The sequence below is a fragment of the Microtus pennsylvanicus genome, chromosome 15, assembly GCF_037038515.1.
Source record: "Microtus pennsylvanicus isolate mMicPen1 chromosome 15, mMicPen1.hap1, whole genome shotgun sequence".
NCBI lineage: Eukaryota > Metazoa > Chordata > Mammalia > Rodentia > Cricetidae > Microtus > Microtus pennsylvanicus.
Genome location: NC_134593.1, coordinates 70,539,273 through 70,564,602, shown reverse-complemented (window position 1 = coordinate 70,564,602; position 25,330 = coordinate 70,539,273). Strand labels below are relative to the sequence as shown.

Below are 25,330 nucleotides of genomic sequence, written 5' to 3'. Positions count from 1 at the left end.
GTTGTATTAATGTATCCTCAAGTTCCCAAAGGAGAGCTTTACTTGGGGGATTCTCTGCTTTCCTTGTTGCCAGATCAAAGCAAGGCTATATGAGGACTTTGGTGAAAATGGCTACCTCAGGGTTGACTGGAAACCTGGACAGATGTCCGCAGGAATTGTCTCTGCTTTTGGGTTCTGCTTTCTCAACACCTGATTTTAGAATACTCTGCGTTTCTTTTTTCTAAACTCATGAAGGAGCATCTCAAACCAGAGTGGCCGAACATTTCAAATTCCTCCTCGACTAAACACGTCACACAGCTGATGTTGAACCGGCTCTAACCTGTGTCCCGGTGTCCGAGCTGAGCTGTGACCCTTACCCCAGACACTGATCTCACTTAGGTTGTCAGCTGGGAGTATCAGATGCTGAGCCTCTGGAACTGTGGCTTTCTGGTTCCTGAACAGAAAAGGCTTCTCTTCTCCCAGGCAGCCCCTCAGCTGGCAGATGTGACTGTTGAATCATCTGTGTTGCTGGAGGCAGTCGGGAGGGCCCCAGTCCGAGTTGGGGGTTCTCCCTGGCCTGAATGGTGAGGTGGTGAGCTGCTTGAAGGAGACTTTGTTTTGGGGCTGCTCACTTCTCTTCCATTGGCTTTGGCCACTTTCTTTTTCTTGGTGTCTGACTACGGATCCTTTGACCAAACGCTTCCTCGTTCAGTTGCCGCTGGCTTGACTCGGTTATGATTTGGCAGCCTATGGGTTCTTTGAAGATTGAATGGATTTTAATTAAGGTGGGTTAAAAGATTAAAAAAGAGTTGAGAAACTGAGTGAGGCTGGTGAAGGTTAAATGTGGGGAACTGGATAGAGAGAAGACAGGCTGGCCGCAGCCTCCTGCGTGGACGCTGGGGCAGACATGAGGGTTCCCTCCTCAGCTGTTTGCTTCAGTCGTGAAGCAAACTGAATATGGAGGGTAGGAGCATCCGGATTTCAACCGAGAAATGTACAGGGCAGGAGGAACCCAAGAGTTCCAATCAGGTTGACAGCTCCCCTCTCTGCTTTCTCTCTGCCTAGGCATGTTCAGACAGGGATGTACCGCCTTCCGGGTCATCACACCAAACATCGATGAAGAGGCTGCCATGATGGAGGACGTTGGGATGCAGGATGTCCATTTCAATGAGGTGAGTGCTGTGTCTCAGGTGGGGTAGGTACAGTCACATACCACATGGCATTCTGTCCGTAAGTGTTGTAATAGGAGCAGCGGGGCTGCGTCCCCGGCACCCGGCCGCCCACATGGCTAGCTTATGCCCCGAAATAATTACACGGAAACTGTATTCTTTTAAACACTGCCTGGCCCATTAGTTCCAGCCTCTTATTGGCTAGCTCTTACATATTGAGCTAACCCATTTCTAATAATCTGTGTAGCCCATGAGGTGGCTTACCAGGAAAGATCTTAACCTGCGTCTGTCTGGAGTGGGAGAATCATAGCGACCGACTGACTCAGCTTCTTTCTCCCAGCATTCTGTTCTGTTTACTCCGCCTACCTAATTTTATGTCCTATTAAAGGGCCAAGGCAGTCTCTTTATTTAACCAATGAAATTAACACAAAACAGAAGACGCTCCCCCCATCACGTAAGAGATGCCTGCAGTGTGGGGGTCCTGCCTGTATGACTGGTAACGTTGTAGGCACACTGTGTTAATGCTCTGTGAGATGTTCCTCCAGCAAGAGACTTGCCTAAGCCTGCTGGCCCCTGTGATTGCACCAACCCAGAGCCCTTTTCCCCACAATTGCTGCCTCTCCAGACAGCCGAAAGACAGCAGGCAAAGCTCTGCTGCCCTCTGTTCTAAGCCAGGCCTCATGTCTGCAGGGAAGGAGTGCTTGGACACTTATGTCAAACCCAGCACATGTGTCCCACACAGCTTAGGATATGTCCAACATAGCTTAGCCTTTCTACCAATATCTCTGGATCTCGAGTTTCATTACTTAATCTACCTTTAATTTTAATTAGTGTCTCTAATTCTAGGCACCTCCTCCCTGGCAGACAGGCAAAGCCCCAAAAGAGCAGGCTAGGCTCCTGACCAGAGCATCCCAATGTGGGGCCTGGTTCTCGCCTCTACATGAGCACTGAGGCCCAGGACCACCCTAGTCCATCTCTGCAGAGACTGTACAGCAGGCACTTTCTGTAAACTTCATGAAACAGGACAACCTTGTGTATAAAGAGACAGCTCTGATATAAAACTAGGGATATGAACAAATATAAATTTTCTGCTTGCATTCACTCCAGTCTCTGTTTTGGGAATCTCTGCTTCAAGAACACACTTGTTTGCCATCCTCCCTCCCCACAAACTCAGAAAAAAGAGTCAAAGGAAATCTTTTTAGTTCTGCCATCTTTTAAGGAAAAAGATAAAGTTGTCTAGTTCTTCATTTGGGGAGAAAGAGCCAACAAAGAGGACTGCGTACCCTCTGCCTCCATAGAACTGTCTTATCTTGACTTGGGGACCATGGTGAGGTAGCACACAGTTTACAGTTCTTGGTGGTTTCCATGCCAGAGAGAAGGGACCATCAACAAACACTTCCATGACATAAACAAGACCCGAGGACCCAATTCCAAAAGTGTAGTCTAGACCCCTCTAAGGAAGTGTATAAGGCCCTTGCTGGATTTCTCACATGCATCACCTAAAACATGAGACAGGCTGAGTATACAAGACAGGAGGATCGGGCTTCAATAATTGAAAGTTCTTTGTGGTCTTCAGTGAAATGTAAGATGCAGAAGGGACTGGAGAGATGGCTCAGGAGTTGTTAGTGCTGCTCTTGCAGAGAACACACGTTTTATCCAGTAGCTCATAACCACCTATAACTCCAGTTACAGGGGGTCCAACACCCTCTTCTGGGCTCCAGGCATTTTCACTTATAGCTATGCACACACACATACACACACACACATATATACACAAAGCATAAAATCTCCTTTATACTAAATATGGTTGCACTCTACTTTAAACCCAGTACTAGGGAAGCCAAGACAGGAGGTTCTCTGTGTGTTCAAGACCAGCCTGGTCTTCCTAGCAAGTTCTAGGACAGCCATAGCTATGTAGAAAGATTCTGTCTCAAAAAAAAAAAATCAAACACCACCTTTTATAAAGGAGATCTTAAATGCAAAAAATTTAAGAACTGCTATTATAAATTGTCTAGTCTTAAATGGCTCTCAAAATCAAAAGCTAAATATGAAAAAGAAGTTTAAATGTTAAGATAGGCTTAAGAGACTGCTCAGCCGTTAAGAGTCCTGACTGCTCAATCATGAGAACCTGAGTTCAGTTCCCAGTACCCAGCCCACACTGGGCAGCTCACAACCACCTGTGATGGACTCCAAAGAATCTCATGCTTCTTCTGGTCTCTGTGGATACCTGCACTCGTGTGCATACACAGGGGGAGAATAAGTTGTCTACTCCATAATATTTCGTGATTACTGTTTTCACACCGTGGAATGCCTGGAGAGACTGGTTTCTTTAAACACAAGCATGGCCACGTTTTTAAGCCCACATCAGACAAGGTGCCAGGTCACTCTCTGGAGCTCAGCATTTTGTTTGGAATTAGATGAGGAACACATCAATGCCAAGAACTTCCAAGGATTTGAAAGTCCAGTTTCCAGTCACTGGCCCTGCAGAACAGGAAGCTCACTTTGCACATCTAGTGAAATCAAGTCTCAGAGTGAGGTGGTTATGAGAACCTGATGAATTAGCGTCTGAGGCCAAGTGCCCACATCCCTCAGGGAAGCCTATGAATGGCGCCACTTCTGAGTAAGGGTTGGGCATGTGACAGAAAGGCTGCTTTATCAGCCGTTTTCAGAATATGGATGGGCCGCCCTGTCCTTGAAGCATAAGGTGGGTAAATCTTTAACAAGGTCCATAGTGCACGACGGTCTGTACCCGTGAGGATGAGCCACTGCAGGGCCATAAAGCCCTGTTGTCAAGAATCAAACTGACAGGAAGTAACCTGTTCTTAGTGACAGGGACGCAGAAAGTACTGTGTTGATCTTCAGGTTGGGTATCTCATGGTAAAGAGAGTTCTGGAAAATCTGTCCCCGAGAGGAAGGAATTACAGGAACTGATGGGGAAGAAGCAAGTGATGCAGTAATGAAAACCACAACCCCTTTACTCTTCTGCAGTAGGAGTGATTCGATACCTTCAGTGCTCTGACCCGACTAAAAATGCACATTAATCTTAGCAGCAGGCCTCAGACCTGATGAGTGTTTGGTTCATTTCTGCCTTCCCTGGTAAAGCCACGGTGGCTGCCTCTGCCCCCTTCAAGTCCACCTAACCATCCCAGCTGCACCTAACTGTCCCAGCATTGACTACTCATAAAGAAGCCGGGCCTTTTCTGTACGCTGTGAGCAATGGGCTCTATGTATGTGCCCCAAGTTGGGTGCCAAATTTAATGAGTCTTGCCTGCTCTCAAATAATGACATGGACACTTCTTATTATGAAAGATTGGCCTATAGCTCAGGCTTGTTCCTAGCCAACTCTTATAACTTGAGCAATTTCTATTAGTCTATACTCTATCACATGGCATTGCCTCTCTTCCCTCTTTTGCCTCCTGTTTCCTCTCCATGTCTCCTGGCATCTCCCATACTATCTACATACCTAGATTCCTCCTTCTCTTTCTGTCTCTGCCCAGAAGTCCCACCTACATCTCCTGTCTAATCATTATTACACCAACCACAGCAATACACCTTCACACAGTGTACAAATACCCCACAACAGATGCATCTCACTGTGCAGAGTCACCGTTGAGTACAAAGAACACTGTATGGACTCACACAAGTCTCTGGCTTCCTTGAGACCAAATCATTTCTATTCTGAAACACCTGCCAGTAGCAGACAAAATATTCACATCCATAGGAGACAGAGAAGTCAGCAGAAGAGTTGGTGGCTTTGTTTATATCTCATCCTAACTCTGGCAATTATAATCACATCTAACCTCCTGTTCCTCAACTGCAAGTGTTCTAGAACCACCCAGGTGCCTGGTGTTCCTCCCTGGTACGGTGATTCTCCCAAACAGTGTTGGTGGCGACGAGACTTGGCCAGTGGAACTGGTGTGGTTGTTCTGTCCTTGACTGACCTCTGGAGTGAGTGCTGGGCTACCTTGGCAGTGAGCTGCATGATGGAGATACCTAGAGAGGCAAGATGGAGTCGCACCATGGCTTCTGATGCTTCTTCCCACTCAAGGAGGATGTCTTGTTCACTGTCCCCTAGAACCATAACTGGAAGATGTCAGTCCCTGTGTCCTGGGAATTTGTATATTGACGTGTTGATTGGTCCACAAACTCGCCGTATGTGTCTAGCGCTAGCAAAGGGGGCTCTGCAAGTAGGGAACTTTCCTTAAAGGCTTTCTCGTAATGCGGTAGCCCCCAGACGTCCGTGTGCTTAGGAGTTACTCGAATTCCTGTTCTGGTCTAGATGATGTTCTCTTGATGCTTCAGCCCCAAATTCAGTTAAGTATGTGTGGGACCCAAGAATCAGTATTGTTTTTAGATTTTAACAAAATTTTTATTCATGTGTTTGTGTACACCAGAAGAGAACGTTGGGTCCCCCAGACCTGTAGTTACATGGGCACTGCCAAGCACAGGTGCTGGGAACCAAATGTGGGTCTTCTGGAAGATCAGCAAGTGTTCGTATCCTCTGAGCTCTCTCTCCAGGCCCTGGAATCGGTATTCTGACACCTCCAGCGTTGGAATTCCAGTGACTGCATCTTGAGGCCAGCTGATCCAGTGCAAGTGGGAGGTGTATATGCAGGGATAGGTCCGCCATTGTCCCAGCGGCTCACGGGTTCATGTATGTCCAGACAGTGGAAACCAGAGACAGCGCATGGCTTTACTTTAATTGATCTCATTGATTTCATCCCAAGATAGAACAAGCGACGTGTGTGGAGTTAAGCACCCGTGCAAACGCTTTCTCATATGGGAATTAACCGTGGTGCATGTGCACACACAGGTGTGTGGGGGAACACAGCAGTGATCAGTGTGACATTTCCATAGACGGGTGTTTGGTATCCTCAATTGTGTTAGTACGACACTCTTAAACAATGAAACCAACTAACTTCATGTTTTAAAACTTCCCCAACGGCTTGTGGATTTCATGCACTGTGATTTCTAAGCCTAGTTTAGTGCCATAAAACACGTGGTTTATGGATTGACAGAGTCCACACCGCCCCCCCCACCCCCAGCCAGTTCCTGTGCACATTGATGATCATAAGAAACAGCTTAGTGTTTGTTTGTCAAAGGTGGGAAACCCATTAGGCATGGCCACCGCTCAGGGTTATCACGGTCTGCCCGTTGCGTGGTTCCCTTCTGATTTCCAGGGGCAGTGATTGCTGATTCAAAGCAAATAGAATTTCTACTTAGAATTTCATGTGTATGATGCTCCAGTGTTTAGGCAGTATGTCTTAGTTTTATGACTTTTATAATTTTATATTGCCATATATGGGCTATTAAACTTAATTGTCCGGGAGTACATTTTTATCCAAAGCCTTCTCACTCCACGAAGCTGTAATTGTCTAGGTTTAGAAGTAGCATTAGTTTAAATAGTTTACCACAAATGCCCTGATGTTCAGTAGCCCACATTTGATGCCATGAGGATAAGGTTTAGGGTTGCTCGTGTATTTATTATTGTATATATGGTGTTTCACCTGCATGTATGTCTATGCACCACCTGCATGCCTGTCGGATACCCTAGGGCAGAAATTACAGAGTCCGGGTCCTCCAGAAGAAACCCTGTGTTCTTAAGCACGGAGCCATCTCTCTAGCCCCTAGGTTTGTTACGTTTGCTTTTAGTTTGTTATTCTGCTTTTGTAGAATATTATCATTCCTTTACAGTAAGAAATAAATTTGGGTAGATAGGTTATAGATCTCGAATGCCTCCTGACCAAGAAAAGGAGACAAAACAATGTTCAGTAGAATATAAAAATGCCTGGCATGTTCTTTCCTGGTTTGTGATAACAGTGCATGTGTTTTGGTGCCGATATTCCCTATCATCCACTAATCTATTTGGTTTTTATCAAACCCTGCCATTCCCAGCCATTCTGGGAAATCTCCTTGGTTGAATTCCGTCTTTTTTGTGCCAAATAGAACAGATTTTTCCCTAATGAACTTATCTGTGCCCTACTATATATACATTCCCTATAACAACATATACTACTTGAATTAGGTTGTGTTTTTAAACCTCTTCCTGTTTCTAGGTTGACTAAGCCAGAGTAAGATTGTATTTGAGTCTTAAATTTCTGCTTGGAAACACAGAATCGTGTGCACCCCTCCTCCAACAGAGATTTATGAAGTGGCAGAATCTAGGGCTATCTGAAATGTCCCTTGTGTGGAGACGCGGTATCATTATAGTCAGCCATTACTTTCCACCCAACGCTTCTGTGTCTGTCATAATAGTCAGTATACGTCTGTGTTTTCACGGCTCATACGTTTGTCTACACTTGGGACTGAAGAGATAGCTCGGTAGCCAAAACCACTTGCTACTCTTCCGGAGGACCCATGTTCTATTCCCAGCACCAACATGGTGGCTCACACTGCCTTTAACTCCAGTTCCAGGGGATCTGATGCCCTCTTTTAGCTTCTGCTGACCCCACATGCACATGGTACCCGCACAGACAAGCAGGCACATGTAAGCCATTTTAAAAGAATGCAGAAAACATTGAGTATGCCCCTGCAGGGGTGTGTTTAACCCACCCACTTTCTCCTCCCTTTCTCTCTGGGCACCCTGATGCAGATGTTCCAGCCCGTCAGGCTGTGTGCCAGTTCTGCACGTACCCCGTGCCTCTTAGGTTTTTATTGCTGTGATAAAACACCGTAACCAAAGGCGACTTGGGGAGAAAAGGTTTATTTGCTCTTATGCTTCCAGGTAATGGTCCTTCACTGAGGGAAGTCAGAGCAGGAGCAGGAAGTGAGGCAGAAGCCCGGAGACTGTTGCTCTCCTGGCTTTCTCGGCCTGCTTTCTTAGCTACTTCAGGACCACCTGCCCTGGGGTCGCATCAGTGGGCTGGGCCTTCCCACAGGCCTTAAAAACACACCTGTGGCGTTCCTTACAGGAAATGACCTAATCCGTGCTTTGGATTTTAATAAGTACTTTTTTTTTCTTTTTTGTTTTTTTGGCAAACATGAGTGTAAGGACAAATTGCAAGTAGTAGGTAGCAGAAGGTGGAAACAGCCCGTAGATAACAACACATTATCAAAGCTGGCACTTACAGCATTCAGCAATTGGAATAGCAAGTGAGGAGAGCCAGCAATTGAGATAGTCGTAGCATCCAGCAGAAATGGCCAAGGAAGCCCCACGGAGACCGTCATGCTGGACCCCTGGCTAAGCATCTTCCAGGCCAGGCAGAGCATCCTCTGCACAGAGGCTCAGGCTTCTCTTTCCCACCCCAGGCAGGCTTGCACCACTCTGTTGGAAATGGTTTAGCTTCCAGCTGTTCTCACGGGTGTAAGATTTTTAACACCCTTAGCTGTTGGCTGCTGCCGTTTCTCCTCGTTACAGGGAACCAGCCTGCTGCCCTAGGACAGTTTTGGAGGACACGCTTGAGGCTGGAACGAGTGAGCCCTCCTGCCTCGCTATTGACCATTCAGCTCTTTATTAGACCAATCAGGTGTTTTAGGCAGGCAAAGTAACACAGTTTCACAGAGGTAAACAAATACACCATAAAAGAATGCAACACATCTTTGCATCATTAAACAAATATTCCACAGGATAAACAAATGTAACACATCTTAAACTAATGTTCCACAACACTGGGGCTATGTAAGTTCCCATCTCAAAACTGTATTCTAGAAGGTTCAGTAGAGAATCTGCCAGCATGACCACTCTACAGTGTGGGAAGGTTTTAGAGAGAGAGACAGAACGAGCAGCCAGAGACATCCGGAAGAGTCCAGAGCAGAGAGAGAGAGGACAGCAGGAGAGGACATCATGAGGAGACAGCAGGAGAGCAGTGGAGGTCGGAGCGTAGCGGGATTTGTTTCCGAGAGATAGCAGAGGCAGGAGAGCCTGCCGTTATAAAGACAAGAGATGGGTATCTGAAGGAGGGGAGTGGGCTAGGACGCTAGTGAGGACGTGTGTGACTAGGACTTGTGATATGTAACCACAGGCAGCCATATGTGCCATCTGCCAGAGGGAAGGGATTGGCTTCACCAGTTCCTGAGAGATGCTAGCTTTTTTCTAATGGCCAGAAATCTCCGGTCCAGGTTAAACCCATTTCTGGATCTAGGAACTTTCTTTTCCTTTTGGACTTTGGGGACTTTTTCCTTTGTACCTGATGAACACAAACAAATCATTTACTCCAGATTTTTATTATACTGTAATTGCTAAGGCACGGGGTTAAAGTTAACTACTGTTTGTTTAACTGATCCATGGTAAATAGGGTGACATTATTATAGATCTGTCCGTGGTATGACTTGATGATGCAACTAGTAAAACCAACCTTACTTTTTCACGCACAAAAACAAAAATTACATCCGTGATAAACCTGGAAGTTAGAATACAAGGAACCAAACGATTACACGTTGTAGAATAGTTTGAAGATGAAGTTTAATGTTGGCCATTACAATGCCATCCTCTTGGGAAACTGGGTTTTCTTGACTCCGTCAGCCACCTCTGTGGGTCCGTGGCAGCACTGGGATGCAGGTACTTGGGAAATACCCATTGGTGGTGAGCGAGTTGGAAGGGAGAGAGGGAGGAAGGGAGGAAGGGAGGGAGGAAGGAAGGAAGGAAGGAAGGAAGGAAGGAAGGAAGGAAGGAAGGAAGGAAGGAGACTGCTTGCAGGTATGTGGGGAGAAAGTTTATTGTGGATACAAGGGAGAGCACCGTCAGAGGCAGGGACATCTAAGAGTCTAGAGTGGACCTTGAGCCTTGTTGGAGGGGGGAGCTGCCAACCAAGAGGGGCAGCCCAGGCCAAGAGACTGGCACAGCCAAGATGGCTGGATTGTATAATGGACATCTGGAAGGGAAGGCAGCCCAGCCCCTGGGCTGGAGAAGTTTAGGGTAGGATGCGGGATACAGCTAAGAGGCCCTGTAATAGGTAGAGATTGAGGAATGCAAGGAGAGCCTGGGGGCCGGTTGTTCCGGGTTTGAGACCTAACAATAAGTCTGGCCTAAGATTTGTAAGAAATCCAAGGCTTTGATACAGCCCATCAACTCCTCTCCCACACAAAAGAGTGTCCCTGACACCCAGTATTGCCTACATCCCTGAGAAAAATGCAAACCTGCCTCTAAGAACCACTTGCTTGCTGCCTGTGTATGTACACTGGTAGAAATAAGATTTAAAAAAAAAAAACAAACAAAATTAATACAAAGTAGGAAGTAATGGTTCAAGTGTGGGAAGGTTTTTTTTAACTGGCCGGTGAATTAGACACAGGGTTTACAGACTGCACAGCAGTGGGGTGTATGGGTGTGGGGGGATCGAGTCTGACTGATCTCCCCAGACACCAATGAGGGTGAGAAAGACGTGAGCATGCCTGTATGACTGCGAAGTGATACAAGCTGTACTTTCATGCGAGCAGAGGAACATGAAGAAATCTTTAGCGTGTTTAGTGTGCTGGACTGTTAGACATCTTTTTATCGTACATGCAGAGGAGAAGGGATGGCGCTGGAGATTCTGTGGGTTCTTTGCTGCTGTCGTCGTGGTTACTGCGCACAGCTGGCTTTAACGAGAGCTGCCATAAAGCCTGAGACAACTGTCCTACCTTTTTATAAGCGCTGGTGCAGAGTTCAACGGCACAAATGACAATTTTATGATGTATGTGTCATAAATATGACATGAGTTAGATGGGCCTGATTCGACAGTGTTATCTGATGGACTGATTGCTTTAAAATGATATTTTCTTTGGCTCCATAAACCGTGGGCATTGGATCTGTGGTGAACATTAGCCTAAAGATAGAAAATGTAGAAATTCAGGAAGAACTAGTAAAACCCTAGGTGTTGGGGTGAGCACACAGGGTTGGGCACACGGCTTCATTGGTAGGGTGTTTGCCTGGCATGCGTGAAAGCCTGTGTTCAGTCTTCCACACCATATAAACCAGGTGAGACCAGCCTGGGATACATGAGCTGTCTCAAGATAATCACGATATTAAAAATAAGACAGTATTAACAATATTATCGCCAGTATTAGAGATGAGACAAGTATGTTTACCTTATTAAATCCAACCCAGTCCCAGTATTAGAGACGAGACAAATATGTTTACTTTCTGAAATCCGAGCCTTTAACAAGCTGTCGGCTGAGGCAGGAGTGGGCTCTTCAGGCCTGTCCATGGCCATGTGACAAATACTGGCCCCGTCAGCCCCATGCTGCCGCTCTGGTATCTGCCATTCCCGTCCCAGCGTTCCAGGTCGGGAACCTTAAACTTGACCCGCCATGGCGCCATGATGAACCCGTGGCTACGTCTAAGAAAAAGTCCATGATGATTGGTATACATAAGCTGTAGGTAGTGTTTCTCCCCACGTCTGAGAGCTCTACCCAGAGCAGAGAACTGTGTACCCTTCTCTAGAAGGAAATTGCCAAGAGGAGGAGGAAAGGGTATTGCTGAAGCAGGCCTAGGTTCCCCCATCGCCATCCCTGGATAACGTCAAGACGTTTAGTTGGTGTTGAAGTCGTGCTTAGTAATGCTGCATAGCTCAGCATTGCCAGTGTTTGTTCATCAGAGAGGATAAATAAATCTCCAAGTTACGGTTCTAAAGAGAGAGCTAATAAACAAGCTAAGAGCTTGTGGGAGTCTACCAGAGCCAACTTTCTATACCTTATAAAAAATTATTTTATGTATATGAGTTTTGTCTGTGTGTATATTTGTGTATCACATGTATGCCATCCCACAAGAAGGTGTCGGGATCCCCGGAGCTGGAGTTGTAGGCAGCTGTGGGTGCTGAGAACCAGCCTGGGTCCTTTGCACGGGCAGTCAGTGCTCCTAACTGCTGGGCCAGCTCTTAGCCCAGGTATTACACCTTTCTGGTTTTCGCATATAAACATGACTTGGGGAGAATTTGTGAGTTGTTATAGTCTTGGATTAGTTATAAATTGATCCACTGCCTTTGGTTGTACGCGATGACGGATTCTCTGTAACCTCCCCCTTGATCAGGATGTACTGATGGAGCTGCTGGAGCAGTGTGCGGACGGACTTTGGAAGGCCGAGCGCTACGAGCTGATCGCCGACATCTACAAGCTCATCATCCCCATTTATGAAAAGCGGAGGGATTTCGAGGTATCGCGTCCTCTCTTCTCCTCTTTGACACGACCCAGACCTCACGCAGAGAGAGCCAGCAGGCCTGGGCTCAGTGATGCCCGATGGTCTCCAGTTACCTACATTGTATCAAAGGCGGTCACCAGTCACCATCTATAGCGCTATCAGATGTCACACACCTTGGGCCCTGCCTGTGCAGACACTCCCGTGTCTCAAATGCAAGGGTTCTATCCCACCGCTGAACTTTGGAAGTTTCCTTAGACGGTTGTATGATTTCCAGGGGCCCTTCCTTGCTTCCTCTGCATGAGGGAATGGCAGCCCTTCCGCCTTCCAGGGTTCAGAAGTCAGTCATTGACCCAGCAAATCAAATGGAGTATAAAGAGCAGAACCCGCATTATGTCAGAGATTTTCTCTTCCACCTCATGTTAGCTTGGAAAGAGACCTCCAGTGGGTGTAATCCAGAAACGATCACTGAGTTAAACAGTCAAAATACACTCTTGGGAATCAGGCGATAGGACAGTCAGTAAAGTGTTGCCTCGAAAGCCCGTGGACCTGAGTTCAATACCCAGAACATATGTAAAACAGCTGGGCGTGGTGACACCTGCTTGGACTCCCAGGGCTGGAGAGAGAGAGAGACACATGATGCCTAGGGGTCACCGACCACCGTGCATGGCCTTCTTGATGGGTTCTGAGCCAGTGAGAGACCCTGTCTTAGGTGGACAGGGCCTGAGGAATGCCACCCAGCCTGGTGCCCCAGCTCTCACATGTATGCACACACACCCACATGCACACTCCCTACACCCTCACACACACAAACATAGAGTGACTTTTTTTTCTACTCAGAGTCCATCATCACATTTGAATTGTTTTCAGTTTTATTCTGCGACTTGCAAATAGGAAGAAATGTGTCTTCTTCTGCTTTCCAGAGACTAGCCCACCTGTATGACACGCTACACCGGGCGTACAGCAAAGTGACCGAGGTCATGCACTCGGGCCGCAGGCTCCTGGGGACCTACTTCCGGGTGGCCTTCTTTGGACAGGTGAGCCTTCAGCCCGTTCTGTAGGCTGTCCTTTATCCTCCTTCTCTTAAAGTGAGATCCTGAGAATTTCCCACTCTGTAAACGCTAAAGTAATGAATTTCTCATATGACATGTGGCTCTTATCTTCCTCTGGAGTAAACTCTACTTTTTTTTTCTTTCTTCCTCTCTTTCCTTTATCAATTTCTTAAGGCAGCGGTAAGTTCTTCCTCCATCCTTAGCGTCATCTCTCATTCTTCCATGTGGTTTGCAAGTTTCTTTTTCGAGTCTTATATGTTTACTGTCTAGTCATTTCAAACTCCAGAAAGAAAATTAACATTTTTATTCCATTTACAGAAAGCATCAGTTCCCTTACACATCCGTATTGCATGTTTTAAGGCAAAAATTAAGACCTGCTTTGTGCCTGTGTCTCAGTCTTTTATATACTATCCTTGGGGAGTCCTGTCGGAGGGGGGTTACATAAGCAAGCTTTAACCTTCAGGCTCTAACATTATTAAATGGAATAGATTATCATCTGTTCATTGAGGGCGTGTGATTTTCCGATGAGCGCTTTATAACCTTCAATTTACTCTGTTATTGTTTTTTATAACTCTAGCAATACCAGTTTACAGACAGTGCAACAGATGTGGAGGTAATTCCAGTAAATGCTTCTAAAGCAAGTAACGTTAGTGGAGTGAGCGCCTCTAAACTCCCAGTTTGGTGTGGATTTTTCATTTGTTTGTTTCATGTTAGCCTGGTTTTTTTCCCCCCTCACCTATATTGTTTCTTACGCCATTTTATATCCTTTTACTTGAGATAAGCGACTTTTTGAACATTAATTTCAAATATTAACCCCCAATCTGGACATTTTAATTTCCCAACCTTTTTCACTTCCCATATAATGTTAAACCTGTGGGCACTTGTGATTGGCGCCACGCTAGTCGTGACTGGTTTTCACGGAAGCATTTCCAGTTCTGTGCTGCTGACCTTCAGTGTTTGTCTCAGTGGGGAAGCACGGCCAAATCCACTCAAACTTTACGTACTTCTTGCTCGGCCTGCTCCAGACCAGACGTGCATCCCTGGTCATTTCTCCATGTGTCCTGCTTCTGGGAACGTGAAAGAGGCCTGCCCCCATCACACCTCACGGAGAGAGTGCTGCCTGGGCCCCACCCTTTCATCTCACACACTTAATGCCTTGCGTGCATTTGTGCTCTTGTGTTTTCCCCGTCTTTGCACCTTGACTCCGCCTCAGAGCCCTTTCCTTCCCCTGTGCGTGCCTGTCTAAATGGGGTTTTATTTTGGAATCATCTTTCTCATGGCTTTTCCCTGCTGTGGTCAGCCTCGGGCACTCCCGGGGGCATGCCTAACGGTGCTTTTCCTCGCAGGGTTTCTTTGAAGATGAAGATGGCAAGGAGTATATCTACAAAGAGCCCAAGCTCACGCCTCTGTCGGAGATTTCCCAGAGGCTCCTTAAGCTTTACTCGGATAAATTTGGTTCGGAAAATGTCAAAATGATACAGGATTCTGGCAAGGTATGATTGCTGTCTGATAAGCTGCCTAGCAATTTTTAAATTCTGTGTGATTGACCGTGTAGAGCGTACTCACAAATGTGAAAAGCCCTGCTTCGTTCTAAGGACACCAGCCTGAAGAACTAGAACCTTTTGTTCCTGCGTCCTCTGCTGAGTGCCCAGAGTCTAGCATCTGCTTCCTGAGAGCCCTCATTTTCTCCTGCTCACCTGACTAGGTTGCTATTGCAGCAGGGACCAGCCGATATCACCTGGATTCTGGCCCGGGCAGAGGATAGGACAGTCCCTCCTGTGCCTGCAGCCCGCGGCCTCCCTCGCTCCTCTGTACGCTGATTCTGTATGCTAACCCGCTTTGGCTGCTATGGGCTGTTTTCAGACCAGTTTCTCTGGAATCAGATGCTCTGTAGTAGGAAAGGGACCAGAGAAGGAAGCCAGTTCGCAGCCACAGAGACTTGGGGCCACTTGGCCTGTCATCTCCTTCTCGTCACAGTCATGGGGTCCCACGTTGGTCCCCTGTGGGCTTCTCAGGGATGTGCTGATTTCTGTGTTACCCACCTGTGGAGTCCCGGGTTAGCACACCACCGAGACCGGAACACAGCTCTGCAAGCCAGTCTTCCAGCAGTAAAATCTCTCACCTGCCCCGTCCTCTCCTGAGTCCCTGTGGTGCAATTCTTGGTGTCATTTTAAGACAATCATACGTAAGGGAAAGAAAACGGTGTGTTTGACTAGAAGCCTCAGTCAGACTTAGTCATTAAGACCCCCCTTTAAAACAGATCAAGCTACTTGCCTGGTTGGGCTTCTTCTGGGAGCAGCCCTGTGTCTGCAGAGACAGCTTCTGCATGCAGCCTTTCTTCCGAGCTCCCAGTTCTCCTCCATCTTTCACAGTGTGGTCCTGTGGAGCTGCTGAATTACAGAGCCCTCCTCCCGAGTCAGCGTTCCATTCCCACTGTCTGTGCAGCAGTCTGGAACATGAAGGGTAGGGAGGAACATCACAACCAGGCAGGCAGCGCCATTCTTGCTGCCTTTTAATTGATTTTGCTAAAGAAAGTCGGCTTTCATAGATTGAAACGCAATTATATGATGGTCAAGCCAGTGAGATGGTCAGTGGGTAGAGGAGCTTGCACACAGGCCCCAGAGTTCCGCTCCCAGGCTCCACAAGGTGGCCGGAGAGAACCAACTCCTGAGAGTTGCTCTCTGGCCTCTGTGTGCATGCGCCATGACACACGTGCAAACAAATACATAAGAAGTACAGGTAGGATTGTCCAGATGACTTTTCTGAAATCTAGGAAAATTCTGTTTTACCTTCTGCACTAGGCTCTCTCCGCTAACCTTTTCTTCCTTTTTTCTGAGCACCTCTGCTGAACCATGAAACCATCTTTGCTGCCCCAAGCCCTCTGCAAGCCGTTTCTTCTGTGGTCATTTATTGCCCTTGGTTAAATACAATTAGGATGTGCAGAATCGATTTGCCTCGCTAATGTAAATCAGCTCTGTCCCCCCTGTGGAACATGCCTGTTTAATTTTCCATCATGTGTCAGACGCCAGAGGTCCACCAGTTCAGTCTGGTTGCAAAAGCATTCGTGTGTAGGGTTAATCACAAAAGCAACTTCATTGTAAATGAGGTTAATCCGCACTTGTATTAAATAAATTCATCTGCAGCTGTTGGTGTCTCATTTGATCTGACAACCAGTTAATAGTAATTTAGGGCCTAACATTTGATCCTTATTCTTAAAATAAACTCCTCTTCTAGCCAAGCACATAAAAGTTTTAGAATAAACAAAAATTAGAATGGAGAAATCCAGACTAAGGCAGAGCGAAGAGACAAGCTTAGTGCGGTGACTTACTCTGTAATCCCATCATTTACGAAGTGGACACAGGAGGATCGTGGGTTCAAAGCCACGCTGGGCTACAAGAGATTCTTCTAAAAGAAGCAAGGGAGGGGAGGAGGACTGGAAGGAAGAAGAGAGGGAGCGAGGGACAGACAGACACTCCGATGTGAAGTGTAGCGGTTGTTAGACTCCATCAGTCTGAATACTTCTGTGGGAGTTAAGATGTCTTGAATAGAATTATTGTCGCTAAGTACCATAGTGCATTGTGTTTTTAGAGGAAAATGTTCTCATTTTTAGGAAAAACAGGGTGGTGTGTCATGATGTATACCATTTACATTGAAGTGTGGTGTGTGTGTGTTTGTAGAAGTCTGATAGTAAGGTATATTCACACCTGGGTGAAGATGTGATGAATCCCATTACCTTGTATGGTAACCTGAAAAATCAGTTTTAACACTCTGTCTCCACACATTGGTGTGTGCATACTTACATGTATGTGTATGCATCTCTTCTTGAAACAAATACAGCAAGGTGGTAGCGGTGATGATCCTCTTGGTAGATAGTGGGTGTTCTTCTACTGTTTTTTCCAACCTTCCTAAATTTGTTTTTCTCAGATGTTTTCTAATGAAAAGTTTAGAAGACTCATCGTAGACCAGGAAGAGTGCCTGACTTGGTGTTGCTTATTGTTTTCAAGGTTAACCCGAAGGACCTGGATTCCAAGTTTGCTTATATCCAGGTGACCCACGTGACCCCGTTCTTTGACGAGAAGGAGTTACAGGAGAGGAGAACGGAGTTTGAGAGATGCCACAACATCCGGCGCTTCATGTTCGAGATGCCCTTCACCCAGACTGGAAAGAGGCAGGGCGGGGTGGAGGAGCAATGCAAACGGCGCACCATCCTGACAGGTACGCAGGCCTCCCTCCCGCCAGACGCTGTACACCTGGGTACGCACGCCTGCCTTCCGCCAGACAGTGCACCTCTCTCACTAGAGTAAGGACTGGGGTACACACGCCTTCCTCCCGCCAGGTAATGTAGGGCTCTCGCTAGAGTAAGGACCTGGGTACTAACGCCTGCCTCCCGCCAGACAGTGCACCTCTCTCACTAGAGTAAGGACTGGGGTACACACGCCTTCCTCCCGCCAGGTAATGTAGGGCTCTCGCTAGAGTAAGGACCTGGGTACTAACGCCTGCCTCCCGCCAGACAGTGCACCGCTCTCACTAGAGTAAGGACTGGGGTACGCACGCCTCCCTCCTGCCAGACGCTGTACGGCTCTGGCTAGAGTAAGGACTGGGGTACACATGTGTATTCGCTCCGCTAGAGTAAGGACCTGGGTACTAACGCCTCCCTCCTGCCAGACGCTGTACGGCTCTGGCTAGAGTAAGGACTGGGGTACACATGCATCCCTCCCGCCAGACAGTGTATTCGCTCCGCTAGAGTAAGGACCGGGGAGATGGCTCAGTGTTTAAAACCACTTCTGTTCTCCCACAACGCCTGGGTTCAATTCCCAGCACCCACATGGTGACTTACAAACATCTATAACTCCAGTCCCAGGAGACTGAGAGGGTTTGACACCCTCTTCTGGCTTTCTTGGGCACCGGGCATGCGTGAAGGTACACAGACATACGTGCAGGCCAAAGACCTATACACATAAAAATAAATAAACCCTGAAAAATTAAAATACATAAACTCATGATTTGGGGCCAGAGAAGTGACTCAGCAGTTACGAGTGCTTTCTGCTCTTATGTACGGTTCAGTTCCCAGCACCCACAGCAGGCCGCAGACAGTTGCCTGTAACCCCCTTCCATGCCGTTTGACACCCTCTTCTGGCCTCCAGGCACAGGTGTGCTCCTGTATGTGCTCGCCCACAGACACACATGCTCCCAGTAAAAATAAAAATAAACTCACGGCAGCGTAATACAGCAGATGTTGTACAGTGTCTGTGGGAGAAATGGTTTAGAACGAGATGAGGGTTTTAAAACAAACACAAAAGTGTATAGTTATAAACGTTCCCCACTCTTTCTCTTAGGAAAACATGCAATGCGTAAACCACACTGCCCTCACAAGGGTGAGCCCCTTGCTCTGAGCAAACGGTGGTTTCTCTAATGCACACTAGTTAAGTAAACGATCTCTAGATAATGGTCCTTCTTGGGGTTTCCAGTTTGACTGTGAACAACCTCACTGTGGATTCCCTAAATCAGCATCTGTCAGAGTTTGCTCTGGAGCCACCAAGGTCAGCCGCCCCTGGGAATTTGAACTGCGGATTCCCAGGCTCTACCCACCCCACACCCCGAATCTGCTGAATAAGAAACTAGGGAGGGCACCCAGGCTCTGTGCCCAGCAAGCACTGCAGGAGATTCCGGGTGCGTGCTCAGAACACTGCTGAGCTGAGCGGTTATTTTTATCGTGAGTCCTGTTGAGGTGGCGTACTGATTTGACTCATGGCAGGGTGTTCTCCCTGGGCACCTGTTCTTCCGGGTTACAGTTCACACTTGCTGCTGAACCGTTTTAGATTAGATAAAGAATGTGGGCTTAGCGCTCTATCACCAAATTAGAGGACAAAGAGTAGCTGGCTGCAGAAAGAGGCACAACAGACAGAATAGCCACTCAGCGACTTTGCCAGCCACACCTTCAGGGCTGAGAACGTAAGGGCCTTGCCTGGGGCTGCTGCAGACCTGGCCACTGCCTCTCTGTGTGGATGTGGGGACATTGTGCATCCCTCTGTGTTAAACAATCCTGTAAAGTACAGACAGGCAGGGAAGGAATGAGTTGGACAGCTAGATCTTACCCGCCATTAAACTCTTGCCTTAGGCTTCTTGAGGAGCAAAAGGGACCACAGTGTGACACCAGAAACAGGTGCAGGGCTTGCTGCCTGGAAGTGTGGAAGGGACAGCTGACTAGACAGAGTGGAGTTGGAGGAAAGTTCTTTTTCCGTGAAAGCTACTGAGAGTGTCAACACCATGGCAACCTTAAAGAAACACACCAGCTCTCTTGGAGACTTTGAACTAGAGTTTCCCTCCAGTTACTAGGCTTCTGGAACTTCCACCGTCTTACTGCAGACCTAACCTTTGGCCTTTCCTGCATCCTGCTTGCAAGCTAACCCTTCTGGAAAGTTCCCAGTCCTGAGAAAACGTCACCATTTTCTCCTCCCTCCCTCAGCTTCCTGGGTGGAAGTTTCTGGCCCTGCCTTTCCTTTCTTCCCAGTTGCTATTCCCAGCTCCTCCAGCTGTCAGTCACCTCCACTGCACTCAGACTGGAAACATCTGTTTGCTGCCTGCCTTCTGTCCACCCTAGCCTGCCCTACAGTTGACATGTGTCCTCTGTCTTCCTAAAGGGCCACACATCAGGACGCTGGGCTGTGTACTACACAGTGACTTGTTCCCGTGCTCAACTGACTTTCCATCTTCCGGGGCCACTCTGTTCTCTCGTGTAGTCTCGGTCCCCAAAGTGAGCCAGACCCTCACATCTCAGCAAGAAAAGACAACAGTCAGCATGGGGTGTTAGAGCATGCCACACAGGATGAGAGACACCATGGAGGTTGGGAGTGTGGAGCCTGGGGAGAGGAGTACAGTTTAAAGGGGAGGGTGGGGGGCTCGTAGGGATATCAGATAGCATGTGATATCGGAGTCAACTTGAAGGAGATGAGGGTGGCCGGAATGTTTGTGTCTGGGCACTCCGGGGAAAGAAAAGGACGGGGTGAAGCTGGCAAGAATACCAGGGCGGTTGTGACCCGGTGGGCCTGGGCACAGACCTGGAGCTTTCTCTGAGTAGTATCACAGCGCCTGCCTGTGGCCCCTAAGACGCAGTAGTCGGGACTGAGCAGGATCAGTGTGATTCCTGGGAACCTCATGCACCAACCTTGGAGCTGGCTTTCTCTCTGAAATCATAGCGCCACCTCACCGTGTCTGTCACAGATGCTGGACACTTAAGAGTCGTGATGCATTTTCCTAACAGTGGAGAGTGAAATTCCCTTCTGTGGTAACCAGTCCAGCGCATTAGCTGCTGTCAGAACACGGCTTCCCTGGCAGTGGGCAGCAATGCTCAGTTCTTATTTAGAAGAAGCAGTCTTGGGCCAAGAGGACTCAGAAGTCCCACTGCTGCCTCTTAATACCTGCAGTCCACAAGGACACAACAGAAATTCCAGGAGGGAGCTCCAGACTGACTTTAAAAACTTGTGAAGATAGACATGAGCGATGGGAACCCCTCTTTTTCCAGCTTTGTCTAGTCATCGTTAGCCCCATTCAGTCTGGGATCTGCCCCTGTTCCCGTTGTGTGATAAGCTTTTTCTGAATAAACTATCTCTAGCCACTTACTAAAGAATTCAAATGTAACTTCTCTCATCTGTTGTTGGTTAAAAAAATACAATAAGGGGCCAGGCATGGTGGTGCACACCTTTAATCCCAACACTCGTGAGGCAGAAGCAGATGGATCTCTGAGTCCAAAGACAGCCTCATCTACATGGTGAGGTCTAGGACAGCCAGGGCTAGGTGGTAAGAGGCTGTCATACAGAAACAAAATAAAATAAGGCCCTGGAAGATGGTTCCATGAGTAGAAGAGGTGTTTGTGTGCAGGCTTGATGACCCGAGTTTGACCCCTGGATCCCACAAGGTGGCAGGAGAGAACTGAGTCTCAAGAGCGTGCCCTGCCCTCCGCGTGTGCACAGCGGTGCATGCATGCGGTGGTACATGCACCTTCACACAGACAATTGAACAATAAGTGTTTAAAGTAGCAAATGAGAATATTATAAGTGGTCCTGCAAAGAGACAGAAACGCTAAACACTTGAAGTAGAGCCCAACATTGCACAAAAGTTTTTTAGCTTTATTTTATTTTATGTGTTTGAGTGCTTTGCCTGCGTGCACACCTCGTGCGTGCCTGGTGTCTTGGGAGGTCAGAAGAGGGTGCCAGGTCCCCTGGAACTGAAATTACAGGTGGTTGTGTGCTGCCATGTAGGTGCTGAGAACTTGAACTCGGGTCGTATTTGTGAGATCAGCAAGTGTTCTTAGTCCCTGAGCCATCTCTCCAGCCCCTATAGTTCTTTTTTATTGTCTGTTGTCATGCTGTTTGGTGTTGACATGGTCAGGTATCTTGTTAAAAAATAAAAACAGTATGATCTTCTAGTGGAAAAAGTAAGAAATAGTAAATATTTTTGTATTTCGTCCCCCTGGGAGCTTCAGAACGCCTCTCCCGTGGGCACAGTAGTTATTGTTAGTGAATTCCTGCTTTGGTGAGGATGCTTTTGTTTGTTTCTCATTGCTATCTTAGGTTTAGACAGATCTGTCATGTATTCGAAGTTGTCCCCCACAGGAAAGGGAATTTTCTCAGAGATACCTGATGGCACTATTTGGGATGGGGGGAGGGGGTGGTGGCTTGGTCTGCTGTATAATATCTCAAAACTGTTTGGTCTGTTTTGTATTTTACAATCCGTCCAGAACCTACTCGTTTGAGTCTTAACAACTTCCAGGGAGGCTTAGGGCACTTAGAGATGAGAAAGGAAACAAGGAATAAGAAAAGAGCTTTGTTTTACCCCAAAGACACACTCTACATGTGAAAGGAATAACAGGGAACCAACTCTGTCTACCTTATGGTACAACCTGCAACCTGCCATTACACACATCACTAAAGGCCCGGAGAGATGGCTCAGTGGTTAAGAGCGTTGGCTGCTCCTGCAAAGACCTGAGTTTGGTTCCCAGCTCACACCCACATGGTAGCTTGCAGCGCTTGTAACTCCAGCTCTGGCCTCCATGGGCAACACACACACACAAATAGATAGACATGAAAGCAAAACATTTCTACATATAAAATTAGTAATAAAATCTTAAGCATAGGGTATTTAAAAACAAAGAGAGTGTCCCAGCTCCAAAGAGTCTTCGCTTATGACATTGACAAGCTCTGAGTTTTAGCTGTAAAGCAGGCGTGGTAGTTGCTTTCCCTCCGCGTCGGAAAGACCCTCCAGATGGCAGAGTAACTCCAGGCCCCGTTCCTCTGCAGCAATACACTGCTTCCCCTACGTGAAGAAGAGGATCCCCGTCATGTACCAGCACCACACTGACCTGAACCCCATTGAGGTGGCCATCGACGAAATGAGCAAGAAGGTGGCCGAGCTCCGCCAGCTGTGCTCCTCGGCGGAAGTGGACATGATCAAACTGCAGCTCAAACTCCAGGGCAGTGTGAGCGTTCAGGTGAGCCCAGTTCCCAGCTTCCCTGGCCTATCAGAGGGAGCAGGAGGCTTAACCGGCCCCCCAATTCTGCCTACAACATAATGGTGGCTTCACTGAGCTGTCTGCTAGTAACAGCGGTACCCTGACTTTTCAGTAACTTGAAAAATGTTAGGTTCCTGCTTGACAAAATGCTCCCCAAGCCCAAGAAAGATGATAGTAGGGGGTTTTCCTATAAAACTGTTGTTTCCTTTCCCTGAAAATTGCGTCTAAAAATATACCTTGAGTTTTACTTTCTCCATGTTTTTTTTGGTTAACAAAACGTCTTCATTTTAGGGCAGCCCAATTGAGTTAATTTTACTGGTAACAATTTTACTGGTAACATTTTTAAAAATTCATTTATTTCTGAGAATTTCATATGAGCACTGTATTTACATCACTTCCCCTTCTAACCTCTGCTGTGCCCTCTCATTCTTCCTTAAAATTCATGATCTCTAATTTCTAAATTATCACGCACACACACACGCACGCGCGCACACAACGCAGGCTGCTGAGTCCATTTAGTGGCCTCCATGGGTTTGTGTGTTCAGAGCTGACCTGTTAGGGCTAGATAGCCTATCAGGGTCTCACCCTAGAAAAGACTGATTCTCCCTTTCTCTGAGGTCAGCCATGGCCTGGAGCTCTTCGTCTGGGGCGGGGCCTTGTGAGATATATCCCCCCCCCATTGGCCGGTCAGTTGGTATGTCTTTTTTCAGGTCTGTTTTAGGCAGCCATATTGTTGGGATTTTGGCAGGAAAGCTACTAGTGACTTTGTGGGGTTTTGTTGTTGTTCTTCTTTTAGAGAAAGATGTAGCCCTGTATGTCGCAGCACTTGAGAGGCCAAGGCGTTAGAATCTGTTAAGAGTCACCTGGGCTATGTAGCAAGTCCTGAGCCAGCCTGGGCTTCATACCTAGCACAGGTCTTAATGTCTCAGATGAAAGACAGAAATTTGGGTCCTCTGTAAGTTTTCCTCCCTTGTTCAATATTCACACTCAGATCTGCAGTCCAGCTGGAACTGGTTTGTATTTGGCAGAGGAGAGGGGTGAGGATATTTTTCACCCTCAACAGGATTTGACTGTGCACACCTCTCTAACCCCAGCCCACGTGGCTGAGGCTCAGACACCTGCAGGTTCCCGACTACGCTGTGAGTTTGGGGCCTGCCTGTACTCCATAGTAAGATCCGTGTCTAACACGGAAACAAACAGGAGGGGCTGTGGAGGTCTGCCTGGCGTGCGAGGAGCCCTGGTTTGGTCCCTGATCACATAAACTGGCTATGCTAAGCCGTGCCTCATTTTCCAGCTCTGGAGATCGAGGCAGGGAATCAGAAATTCAAAGTTATCCTCAGTTTCATAGAAACTGCGACTTTGGGATGCCTGAGACCCTCTCTCTAAAACAGAAAAATTACTCTCTCCCTTCTAAGTGTTGCATGCCATTTATTGGGAGATCACCTTTGACTTGGATACTAGTTAGTGCATATGTTGTTTGTAAAGATTTATCAAGATATACACTTAAGATAATGTTTTAAGTTATCTGAAATAATTAGGTAACAGGCAAATTTTAAGTCCTCTCCCTGCAGTGACCAGCTTTATACGTAGTTAGGGGTTCAAGCCCTTGTCTGTTCCTTCATATACCCCTAGAACTCATTGTTTTCCCATCCAAGTGTAGCGCGTCTCCAAAGCCTAGGCAGAAATTCTACCATGTAGGTTCTGCATCCAGGATTGGTTTGTGAAAACAGTTTCTGTCTGTTTCATCAGATACACACATAAGGAATCATGAGTTTTGAGCAAATATTTTGCCAAATGGCATTGACCACAAAAGTATTTTTAGATCTTTCTAGTCTCCTCTCTCACGCCCTAAAAAGCTTACGTGCCGAAGTATTTTACAAAGGGAATATCACCTAGCAATATTCAGCAAAGTGGATGACACTCCAGCAACAACATGACTGTACAGCAGGGCCAGAGGCCACATTTTCCGTAGCTAAAAATGCCACTCACTAGCTGGACCTGAGCACAGGCAGCCTCTGTCAGAAGGCCAGGAGGGGTGGGGCCTGACGGGTTGAACTGTCTAAAGGGTAAAGCACGCAAGGCCGTTTGACAGTGACCTTCGAGTTTTATATAAACGCCCAATCAGCTTACACAGCAGTGAACCCCATGATAAAATGAGGACATGTGTTCATGCTGGTGCCCCCTGGATAGCAAAGTCTAGGTCAAAGGAAGTTAGCTCCTGTTGCCTTTGGGTGTGTGCATGTGAGTGTTTATGTGTGTGTTTGTATGTGCGCCAAAGGTCAGCATCAGAGCTCTTCTGCTTTCTACATCATCATCATCATCATTATTATTATTATTATTATTTTGAGGCAGATCTCCCACTCTGGAGCCCACTGATCAAGCTAGGTCTCCTGGACAGTAACTCTGTCCCCCAGCAGTTTCCTGAGGCCACTGTTCCCTCTGGCTCTGTGGCTTCTCACGAGCTTACTGTAGTGTGTCTCACATAGTATCAGTGCCTGCTTAAAACCGCGTGTCTTGTCACACGTCAGTCTGTGCTATCTTCACATGGGCTTCATTCCCACAGAGCCATATCCGG

General features: G+C 47.3%; 1 protein-coding gene across 34 annotated transcripts in view; it reads left to right on the top strand.

Moving 5' to 3' along the window:
- Dock9 (dedicator of cytokinesis 9) overlaps positions 1 to 25,330 on the top strand; it is a 252,259-nt gene that overhangs the window by 219,008 nt on the left and 7,921 nt on the right. For 22 of the 34 annotated variants that reach the window (XM_075949297.1, XM_075949294.1, XM_075949319.1 and 19 more), the window contains 7 exons: positions 1,045 to 1,151; positions 12,091 to 12,213; positions 13,119 to 13,232; positions 13,825 to 13,860; positions 14,594 to 14,740; positions 17,252 to 17,462; positions 22,544 to 22,734. In XM_075949297.1, the coding sequence (XP_075805412.1) occupies positions 1,045 to 1,151; positions 12,091 to 12,213; positions 13,119 to 13,232; positions 13,825 to 13,860; positions 14,594 to 14,740; positions 17,252 to 17,462; positions 22,544 to 22,734 (929 nt within the window). The remainder of the gene's footprint in view (positions 1 to 1,044; positions 1,152 to 12,090; positions 12,214 to 13,118; positions 13,233 to 13,824; positions 13,861 to 14,593; positions 14,741 to 17,251; positions 17,463 to 22,543; positions 22,735 to 25,330) is intronic. The other 12 variants (XM_075949324.1, XM_075949313.1, XM_075949293.1 and 9 more) reach the window with 1 other exon arrangement.